Source organism: Styela clava, chromosome 11 (assembly GCF_964204865.1).
Source record: "Styela clava chromosome 11, kaStyClav1.hap1.2, whole genome shotgun sequence".
NCBI lineage: Eukaryota > Metazoa > Chordata > Ascidiacea > Stolidobranchia > Styelidae > Styela > Styela clava.
Genome location: NC_135260.1, coordinates 10916250 through 10928089, shown reverse-complemented (window position 1 = coordinate 10928089; position 11840 = coordinate 10916250). Strand labels below are relative to the sequence as shown.

At 35.3% G+C, this 11840-nt stretch overlaps 1 protein-coding gene and 1 long non-coding RNA gene across 2 annotated transcripts; one reads left to right on the top strand and one right to left on the bottom strand.

Annotated features, from left to right (window-relative positions):
- Positions 1 to 613: 613 nt before the first annotated feature.
- LOC120329671 (uncharacterized) lies at positions 614 to 10587 on the top strand. Its single transcript, XM_078118125.1, has 4 exons — positions 614 to 1004; positions 2664 to 2811; positions 4532 to 4641; positions 10196 to 10587. Exons 1-4 carry the CDS (start codon positions 753 to 755, stop codon positions 10442 to 10444), a joined length of 759 nt encoding a protein of 252 aa, XP_077974251.1. The 5' UTR covers positions 614 to 752; the 3' UTR covers positions 10445 to 10587.
- LOC144429898 (uncharacterized) lies at positions 8404 to 9729 on the bottom strand. The gene is made up of 3 exons (XR_013479148.1): positions 9367 to 9729; positions 8797 to 8880; positions 8404 to 8499 (listed from the first exon to the last, which is right to left on the bottom strand). It is a non-coding gene; the product is annotated as an uncharacterized LOC144429898 (long non-coding RNA).
- Positions 10588 to 11840: the final 1253 nt, after the last annotated feature.

Here is an 11840-nt window from a genome sequence, read left to right as displayed (position 1 = left end):
TTTCTTGGCGGTAAGTAGTCAGTTGTGCTACAAAAACATGAAAAAGGCAATCTCGGAAGAAGGCCAGAAACACGTCATTGATTGCTGGGTACGGAAAAGCACTGCATAAAGCAGGGGTCGGCAACCTTTCGTCGCTCGCGGGCCAAAATGAAGGGTTGCAAGTCATTGGTGGGCCGTTCATATTTTTAGAAAGTTAAAAACCGAACTGATGATATCTTTTATAATTAAAATCAAGCAGTGATACATCTATTGAATAGAATATAGCTTTATTTCCTCATTGCATTGCATCTCAAAAAATTCCATTTGGATATTTTCGGCGCCATTAAACCATTTGCACTTAGCAGCAACCTTTCTGTGTTTTGTTGCCTTTGTCTATAATTCAATATTAGGCATTGAACACGTCTGATATTTGTTCACGCTATCGCCTTCTCTTGTTCGGCAGTTTAATGAATACGTAATATAATATAATATAACTTCACAACCACTTAAACATGCGGTTATGCAATCAGCTATTCTATTTCCGACATCCATTGACCTAGTAAACCATGTCAAGTTAGTATTACTAACACAGCTTTAACATTAAACACCACTGATAGTTGTTTGCTCGTCAAATAAACTGACTACAAATTCGTTTACATGAATGTGGGCTATCAGAGTGTAAATTAGCATTTTCTTGAACGCAGCGCGGTTGGGTTATGCACAACGTTTGACAGATCATTGTAAAGTAGGGAAGTAGTACGCGCATAGGCGAGATGAAGGTATTAGTAGTCTCATTTTCAAAATGTGGAACGAAGACCTTAGCTTCAGCACTTCGCACTCTAGGTTATTCAGTCTATGATTTCGATGAAAATCAAAATTATCTTAGAGAGGAATGGATAAAAATAATGACCGAAGGAGGGACGAAAGAAGATTTTTATCGAATGTATAAAGACGTCGATGCTGCTGCAGACATCCCTGCATGTCTTTTCTGGGAAGAAATCTCTGAAGCGTTTCCCGACACCAAGGTACTAAAATGTGTTTGGTGCTTCGAGTATAAATGTAGGAATTGTCCACATCAGAAAATCAAAAGTTATTCTGTATTCACAAAGAAATTGCTTATTTTACACCATATTTGAAAAAATCTTGTTCAGTCAGGAATAAAATGTTGTATATTTCATTGGTTTCGTTTGATTTAATATCTCAAATGTGTCTATATTAATTTCAGACAACTTTTGCATGTAAGGTTTCCCATATCAATTAACGCCACGCTCGCTATGCACGACACCAAAAGGTCACGGTTTCTTCACTGTTATTTTGGGTTTATGTTAGTTAGCGGTTTTGCTACCAAAGATCAATCATTTCTACGATATTTCCAAGTTCTGATCCTATGTAGGTAGTTACCTTGGGCTGCAAAACTTGGCAAATTACAACAGGAAAATGTTACGAAATATTCTACATATATCATCGTCAATTTTATCTTGTCCAAGTGTGAAATACAACTTTCGGCTTATATTCGAAACAAACATAACTCCTTTTATCGGCTGACAAGATGTTATATGCGCTTTGCGGCGGTTTATATGATATTCTCGGCGGTATTGCTCATCGTGCTAAATATCAGGAATACGATTGCCAAAGCACCCTGATTACCCTTCATGGGTTCGCAGGTTCAAATTCCACGGGGGATAATTATGTGAGATAGGATTGCTGGACTCATACCCATCGCAGGGTGGTTCACGTAATTGCTGGTCGGTTGCGGCTTCGTCCAATATCAAGTAAACAAATACGAAGCTAACTAAACCCTAACATGGACTGTTATCCGGACGAAAGACTATGGATCGCCATATGATCAAGGCTTCTTATTGGCTTTTTTCTCTTTCGGGAGAAATGTGTAAATCCTGTTCTAATAATACCGTTAAACAGTTAGCCCAAGTGTCCCCGTAAAATCGATATATCCCGTTTTACTTTTTTTCGCGCATGACATGGTATAAAGCAACGGTGCGTAAAATAATACATTATCTAAAACTTTCACTTAGTTCGATTGTGTTAAATGATAGTATATATGTGATTGTACTCGTTTTGACAAAATTAGAAATAAAATCGAGTGGCCCATGGTTAACTATCAAATGTGATTCACCTAATTCGTAAACAGTGTCAGTGGCTGGATGCTGATGAAACTATTATATATACATACTTGAGCTATACGTAGAGATTACACGATATGAGGATTGTAGAGTTTACCCAATACGAGTATTGTATACTCTCCGCAAATAGGAGAAGATCCGGTATTACAATTATTCAATGCTGGAGATAATTAGGCGCAATTTTAAGGGAAAGCTGTAATCAACAAACAGATGTGTAAATCATCATGTGATTGGCGAATATCCCAAACTCCTATCCTACCTGATCAAACGCTATGCGATTCCAAACGTGTTTTCCCTGAGGAGTGCAATCAGAAAATTGGAATAATCTATAATGCTATATCTTCTGAACAGTCACATTAATTAATAAAATGACATCCTCCTTCCAATGTTGCTTGGAACTGCAGACTTACATATTACACCGTGAATCATGCTAGGATATCTATCTCCAACCCCATTGCATCCATCGAAACAAAATCAAATAGTTACATCATTTGGCACAGCACTTCACATTTATCAAAAGTTTATATATATATATCATTTCAGCTTATTTTCACATGTCGCAACAATGAAGATGAATGGTTGAAAAGTTATCAAATACAGATGAAGGCTATTGCAGATGATCACTATGTTGCCACGTGGCCGTTTCTCTCATGGACAGCTTACAAAAATTTCCGATTCTGCCACCATGCAGGTACTAGAGATTTTAGTAATTTGAGGCAGCAAGCAAGGTTTTGTTCTAACATTACATTAATCATATCTATGACAAACTGCGGTTCTGATTTATACGGGTTGTGTGCGTGGCATGAAGTGGAGTTACGAACTAACGATTCCTATACAGACTTAGGGATATAGGTTCTGGTCCGATTCTCAGTTTCATTATGCTACATTGCAAATCTTTGAATCTTTTTAAAGGCGTGTATAGTAGAGATGCACCGATACCGATACCAAAGGAAAACACCAATATTTTAAAAGGCCGATATTCCGATACTATGTAATTACTCTCATAAGTGTGCAAGGCAGAAGAGTTAAAACAATTGTCCGTAAGCATTATTTGCAGTGCACACTATTTCAGATTGAAAAAGAGATATCACAAACAATAAGAAATTGATGTTTGAGATCCAGATGCGTTGATTGTGCAGATTCATTGTGCGCCGACGCTAGTTATTCCGAAGTTCGATTAGAAAACTCATGGGGTTTGGCTACTGTGGGTGGTAAAATTCTACTGCTATGGGGGGTTTTCTTATCATGTCAAACTGACACATTGAGTTGTGTGCGCAGGATTTTGTGCCAATAATATATTCGATAACTAATATTCGATTGATATATTTCTTAATAATTACCATGTAATATTAAAAATGTCAATATAAAATTTGGCAGCAAAAATACCCAAATTAGTTTAACCAGTTTGGCTGATAAATAGATAAAAACAGGTTAGAATCATATTCCACTCGCGGGGGTAGGGATGTGCATGGCTCGTAGTTCACGATCTCTCCAAGCCAAATATATTTTCTAATTAATTTTTTCAAACAGTATGGATTTCATTAAAAAGCTAAATATATCCAAAATATCGTTTTATATTCAGCCGATACCGATACTAAAAATTGGCCGATACATCTCTATAATGCAGCGTTTTCCAAACTTTTTCGGCCACGGAACACTTATACTTTTATCTCGCCTCGCGGAACACCAAAAAATGAAAGGGTAAATTTGATAAAGAAAAAAGGTGTAATGTAGCGGTTCCCAATGGGTCCTCGTGGCGAGTTGCCAAATGCGCCGCTAAAACTAACAGAATTGTGTTAAACATACCTAAAAATGATTGAATATTTTACATATTGCATTTATTATAAATGTTTTATTGCTTCTTAATTTAAATGTTGCGTATATGAATCAATTCCTTAATTTTACCTTTCTATGTCGTTTACTTTCCATTACGTGGGGCTTGCATCTAATGATATGTCTAATGGAGATAGAAGTACTTTCTGCAATATCGCGAGCTGCAGACCCAAAACCAGGCAGAGATGAAGGAAGAAGAGTTGACCTTTTGCCTTTATTCTTTAGACTTACTTGTTTGCCTATACCAAAACCAAAAGGATTGCTGTAAACATGATAATGAACTTAACAGTCAAAAAACTAGGCCGACGATTAACGAAAATGCCACTACCCCACCCTAAGTAGTCCGCTTTAGGCCGACGGTGATGCGTTATCGAAGGGTCAGTTGGGCGACAACTTCACGTTTCGTGGTCGCCACGGCGACCATTTTAGACTTATTTTTGATTACTTTTCAGCGGAACACTTCGAACCGCGGAACACAGTTTGGTAAACGCTGCTATAATGCATAGTTGTTTGTATTGGCGTGATAATGTAAGCACTGTGCCTTTATCTTTGTTCCACGATTATAATAAATGTTACAGGCCGCGTCGCGTTCTGTTGCCCTCCACAAAGAATGAATCAAATTTTCCAGGGTGCAAGTCCAACTGTTGCGAAAAAGAGATACAGAGATCACAACACCAGTGTTTTACAGGTAATCAATAAAACTTGAAGAGTTTTGGTGTATTCTAGAAACTTCTATATATTGTTAGGAGCCGTGTAAAACTTATTTTTATTCAAATTGTTTAAAATAAAAAGTGATGATATTCGTTGAATCGCGTCATTTTCTTTGTGGCATAAATATGTTCAAGTTTTCTTGAAGATAAACTTCTCAAAAATCTGGCAAAGCCACTAACGTATATATATATATAACTCTATTACGGTAGTTAAACGAACATAATTGCAGTACTTAAGCGGACGTCGTTCCTGTGTCCGTATCATTGTTTTTAAATACGTGCTTGGAGAGCGCGAGAGCCGTTGACAACTACGGAGAAAAAGAGTCACACAATCCTCTCGATAAAAGATATAGAATTTTTGTCCGCTTAATTCGTCCACTTAATTCAGACCACCAAATGTTTTAGCCTATTTCGGCACTAAGCCGGACCCCTCTTATATGTCGCTCTGGATGTCTACATAAATGATGTTGCTTTTATTTTAATACGCATTTTTAAAGCGTATGACCTCGCTTCAATTTCCGATGGATTCGAACCCTTTAGCAATATTTATCACAAAAAATAGCATTTCTTTTTCAATGTTCCGTCTCTCGTGCGAGGGGGATGCACTGTGTTTGGTGTTGGAAATAACCTTCTATATCAAAAAATACTCAAAATGCAACGTGAAGGTAGACAAATCGGAACAAATTGATTCAAACGTGTTTTATATTTGAAACTGAGAAATACACAGAGCATATCACAAATGTTCGCCTATTCCAACCCTATATGGTGCAACATATAGATTAAACAGATGCTATGTTGTGAGTGTCAAGATATCAATACCAAGTCAAAATTATGGCATTCCAATTATATTGATAAACATTACATAAAATATATCTCAAATGTCAACTTATCCGACCACATAAGGGTGGCATACAACAATTGAAAAAAAATTTCTTAAATCATATTGAGAAACATCACACAAAATATATCTCAAATGTCCACCTATCCGGCCACCTAAGTGTGGCGTACAAGAATTGAAATGAAAATTCTGAAATGATATTGAGGAACATTACACAATGTATATCTCAAATGTCCACCTATCCGGCCACCTAAGTGTGGCATTAAACATTAAAATGAAAATTCTTAAATCGTATTGAGAAACATCATGCAAAATATATCTCAAATGTCCACCTATCCGGCCACCTAAGTGAGGCATTAAACATTAAAATGAAAATTCTGAAATCATATTGAGAACATTACACGAAGTATATCTCGAATGTCCACCTATCCGGCCGCCTAAGTGTGGCATACAAGAATTGAAATGAAACTTCTGAAATCATAATAAGAAACATTACACAAAGTATATCTCAAATGTCCACCTATCCGACCACCTAAGTGTGGCATAAAACAATCAAAATGAAAACTCTTGAAATCATATTGAGAAACATTACACAAAGTATATCTCAAATGTCCACCTATCCGGCCACCTGAGTGTGGCATGAAACATTAAAATGAAAACTCTTGAAATCATATTGAGAAACATTACACAAAGTATATCTCAAATGTCCACCTATCCGGCCACCTAAGTGTGGCATAAAACAATCAAAATGAAAACTCTTGAAATCATATTGAAAAACATTACACAAAGTATATCTCAAATGTCCACCTATCCGGCCACCTAAGTGTGGCATGAAACATTAAAATGAAAATTCCGAAATCGTAATGAAAAACATTACACAAAGTATATCTCAAATGTCCACCTATCCGGCCACCTAAGTGTGGCATACAAGAATTAAAATGAAAATTCTGAAAACATATTGAGAAACATTACACAAAGTATATCTCAAATGTCCACCTATCCGGCCACCTAAGTGTGGCATACAAGAATTGAAATGAAAATTCTGAAATCATATTGAGAAACATTACACAAAGTATATCTCAAATGTCCACCTATCCGACCACCTAAGTGTGGCATACAAGAATTGAAATGAAAATTCTGAAGTCGTATTGAGAAACATTACACAAAGTATATCTCAAATGTCCACCTATCCGGCCACCTAAGTGTGGCATACAAGAAATGAAATGAAACTTCTGAAATCATAATAAGAAACATTACACAAAGTATATCTCAAATGTCCACCTATCCGACCACCTAAGTGTGGCATAAAACAATCAAAATGAAAACTCTTGAAATCATATTGAAAAACATTACACAAAGTATATCTCAAATGTCCACCTATCCGGCCACCTAAGTGTGGCATGAAACATTAAAATGAAAATTCCGAAATCGTAATGAAAAACATTACACAAAGTATATCTCAAATGTCCACCTATTCGGCCACCTAAGTGTGGCATACAAGAATTAAAATGAAAATTCTGAAAACATATTGAGAAACATTACACAAAGTATATCTCAAATGTCCACCTATCCGGCCACCTAAGAGTGGCATACAAGAATTGAAATGAAAATTCTGAAATCATATTGAGAAACATTACACAAAGTATATCTCAAATGTCCACCTATCCGACCACCTAAGTGTGGCATAAAACAATCACAATGAAAACTCTGAAATCACATTGAGAAACATTACACAAAGTACATCTCAAATGTCCACCTATCCGACCACCTAAGTGTGGCATAAAACAATCGCAATGGAAACTCGGAAATCATATTGAGAAACATTACACAAAGTATATATCAAATGTCCACCTATCCGACCACCTAAGTGGGGTATACAAAAATTGAAATGGAAATTCTGAAATAATATTGAGAAACATTACACAAAATATATATCTCAAATGTCCGCATATCCGACCACCTAAGTGTGGCATACAACTATTGAAACAAAATTCTGGAATCGTATTGAGAAATCTCACACAAAATAGATCTCACACACTTAAGTGTGTGAAATTTAACTGAAATACGAAATTTCGAATACTAATCATATTTCGATGTTGTGGAAAATTGCTCAAAATTAACTCTAATGTTCACCTATCCGATAACTTGAGAGTCACAAATATTATAAAACAAAATTTAAAACAGAAAATTAATCACAAATCGTCATCTATTCAGCTACGTAAGTGTGTCAGGTAAATGCAAAATGATATTTTGGAATGGCAATATTATTGAGAAGCATTCAAAAAAAAATTCAACCATTCCACCATTTCAGAAGGTATATAATTAAAACACGAAATTCTGAATAAAATATCGAGAAACATTATACGCAACATATCTCAAATGTTCGATAAAGTGACGTTTTCAGTGGGGCTTATAAATGCGAAACTAAAATTTGCCATGTCAACTAAAATGAGAAACATTACACCAAATATAACTCAAATGTCTACCTATCAGGGCTAATTATAGCAGTGATTGATTATACAGTCAACTATACAAGCGATCAAAATGAAATTATTGAACCTCAATATCAATTTAGAATCTTTGCACAATTTATTTAAAATTTTTGCACCAACTCGGAAAACAAAAACATGATTGTTATTTTAAATTTATAATTAAATAGTAAAAATGTATGCCAAGTATGTATACGAATGTGGATATGCTCACTAGGTTAAGTTGTTGAGGAGAGACAAGATTATGCTTACTGCCGGTTCATTCTTATGAAATATACAGAGATGTCTTAAAGCTTTACAATAAACTTCTCGCAAGATATACCAATCCGTGCAATTATTTTTCTTTTCGTCGTTTCTTTTCTGGTTTGTCTAGAAGCTTTTTTTTTAATTGATTTACAGCCTTTTTCTTTTCTCTTTTCCATATATATGGTTTTCTTTGAAATCACTTAAATTGCTTATTGAAAGTGATTCTGAAGATGGTGCGGTATAGTCTGTTGACTTATCTGAAACTTTGGTCAAAAATACATGCATAAGTCACAAAACATCATCACAGTGTTTTAGTCCAATTCAGAATTACGCTACTCTTGATTGATCGAACAAACGAAATATTTGAAATGGATAATTGCATTATTACTCAAATAAACCAGAGTTACTAAACGTTGCACTACAATTATTCGTAGATAGCTGCGCTATTTGTGATGGGCTACAAATGATATTATGATTTGGTTTATTACCATTCATTGGTATCAATTTACGATACTGTATTTAATAAAAAAAAAACTAGCATAGCAAACTCATTTAGTCACCTCCTGGCACAGCTTTCTCCGAATCACTACCCGCATTTCCGTCTGCCAAGTTCTGAAATGTAGGCCATCTCGTTGGAGAGTCACCTACATGTGAACAAAAAATACAGCCCGGTGAATAACTAGATGAAGATGGTAAAATAACACAGGGACATGTGCCAAATCACAAAACAAAATTACTAGCAATGCAATTCTTCAAAACTGTTTTCCGAAGATGAAATATTCTAATCTAATATGAAGCGGTGTATTAGATATTTTTATTTACACCAAGCTATACAAACGTCAACTACTCGCTTCTCGTATATCATCATTCTGTTTCGACAAAAAATTGAATTCATTGAATTTCCACAATCTTCGTTTGTATTTTCATCTGGATTTAGAAATCCTTCTGAATTACACACTCTTACAAACGCAAACCCAGTCGTAGCATTATTTTGATGGTCAGATCAGAACTACGACCAGTAAAAGCATAACAGTATCAGTAGTCTATATTTTGATAATCTGGATTAAGTGAAAAATCCCAACACCAAAAATATAGTAACCCTAATATTAAAAATCGTTATGACTAATCACCTTATCCGATGAGTGATGATTTCCAGCAGCATTCCTCGGTGACGTTGAAATCCTTGCTTATTATGACTCGACTTCAACTCACTGGGTAACTGATAACACCTGACACAAAAGACTTGGATCGCTTCTCCAAACACAACTGTTCTATTTTATCTAAATTTCGGCAATCACGCACTCATGAAGATCCCAATCCCCTCACGGCGCCCAGGTTACTTGCAAACAAAACGGCAAACGTGGTAAAGTTCTCGGCGAACCCGACAGTTTTACTATTGCGACACAAAGTCTCTTTAGTACGGAGTTGTGAATTGAGGTCCTTTTCAGTTTATTGAGCTTATATTGCAAAAAACAGAACGGACGATCTTCATGTTCTGCCTGGTTATTGTATCAAAATTATCAAACCTACTCTCTAAAAATCGTAAAAACATATAACGAAAAACTAAAAGATTTTTGCATAAATAAAATGTCCACTTTATGTACAAAAATTAAACCCGTTGATTATAAACCAGCAGAACTACTGTCCCATTAAAGTTGGCGAAAATGTGCAATTATTTAAAAAATATTGAAAGAACATATTATTTTTGATACTGTTTTATCAGAGAAAAAGAGATTTCAGCAAAATATCGCAAAACGTTTTATTTATGGAACGTGGAATAATTAAGCGGACAGGAAAATGTCTACCCAATTTTTCCGTCTACATAACTGTCGCTTTTTTAGCACGGTATGTCTACTTAACTACCGTATTAGATATATATATATATCTGTTCAATTTTTTCTGATAAACTTTCCAATTTTAATACATTTACCAAGTTATAATAAATCAATACGTTTTCAGAGAGCACCGAAGGACCGCCTTTTAAAAATGAAATTGTCGGATGGATGGGAACCTTTGTGCAAATTTCTCGGAAAGCCTATTCCAAGCGAGCAATTTCCACATAAAAATATAAAAGGATCAGCGATGGAGGAATTCGTTAACGAAAGCCCGTTTGCTCGACAAATGAAAAGAGAAGTGTTCATAACGAAAATTGCCATTTCAGTGTTATTAGCTGTGGTTGCTTTCTTTCTCAGCAAGTCATTTTTCTGAACGATCATTTGAAATCATCCTGCGACATATCTATTTCAGTAGCGGAGTTACAATGTTCAAAATGTTTTCAGTTAAATACCTATTTTTGTCTAGAGAATTTATTTAGAAGGATTTGAGAATAAATGTTGCATAACTACTGGAAAGATATTTGCGAAACAAATGCGGGATATTTTGAAGATGAAATTATGCCTCAAACCAAATGCATTGTTAGATTAAATTTCACCAGACTACTGGGCGCGTGTTTATAGACTATAGGTTATAGGTTAAGGCTGTGCGCCATCTTGGTGCACATACTTCGGGAGCGCCAAAAAACACACAACTGTATTGCAACCAAACCATTGGCATTACAAACCGTAACAACAGTACTCTCAATAAATTTGTGTGGTGTTTGCAGACTTGTGATGAATTGTGTTTCTCCAATAGCAGAAAACTTTTTCTACATGATCATTGGAAAATTCCTTTTGGTTATTCTGACAGTATTCCCGTGATATAACGCTTACAAATTTGTTTACATTTTCATGACCATGATATTGATTAAAAATATTTAATCCATGTAGCTCTGTTCTACATGTAGTACTAGTAGGTAACTTTAGCTCAGTTAATCACTCACTGTAGGCTACATAATATTTTTGCAATCTGCTATTTCATTCCCAACATTCATCGACTTACAATTACAATTCATGTCAAGTTGATTTTACTCCCACATTTTCGACATGTGAACACGTCTGACATTTGTTTGCACGTTATCACCTTCTTTTATTTGGCAGTTTGGTGAATATTTTTATAAGTAACAAAGCTAAAATTCCAAAATCGCTTGAAATGCGGTTTCGCAATGCTATTCTATTTCAAACATTCATTGACATGTCAAACCATGTTAATTGATTTACTTTCACGTGCTCAACATTGGTATTTACAGCTGATTTCTTTGCGCGTCAAACTAACCAACCATAAATTCTTGTGGGCTATCAGAGGAAAAAGAAACATTTTCTTGCATGCAGCGTGTTCGGATAATGTACAACGTTTGACAGATAATTGTAAAGTGGGGAACGCGCATAATCAAAATGAAGGTATTGGTAGATGCATTTTCAAAATGTGGAACAAAAACCTTTGCTTCTGCACTTCGCAATCTGGGTTATTCTGTCTATTATTTTGAAGAAAATGAAAATTATCTTCGGGAAGAATGGATGAAAATAATGACCGAAGGGGGGGACGAAAGATGACTTTTATCGAATTTATAGAGACATTGATGCTGCTGCAGACATCCCTGCATAGGGATTTGTTCAAAAAGATTTGTTTTGAAACAATTGTTTTAAATCATGTTTTTTTTTGCCTGGTTTGTTCAAAATGGCGGTTGTACTTTTTTTGTATTAAATAGGTTAAAACAAGAGAAATTTAA

Excerpts from the sequence above, each read along its gene's own strand:
- LOC120329671 (XM_078118125.1), top strand. The coding sequence starts at position 753 with ATGAAGGTATTAGTAGTCTCATTTTCAAAATGTGGAACGAAGACCTTA. Across the intron at positions 1,005-2,663 it reads AAGCGTTTCCCGACACCAAG|CTTATTTTCACATGTCGCAA; the intron begins GTACTAAAATGT and ends ATATCATTTCAG. Across the intron at positions 4,642-10,195 it reads ACAACACCAGTGTTTTACAG|AGAGCACCGAAGGACCGCCT; the intron begins GTAATCAATAAA and ends ATACGTTTTCAG.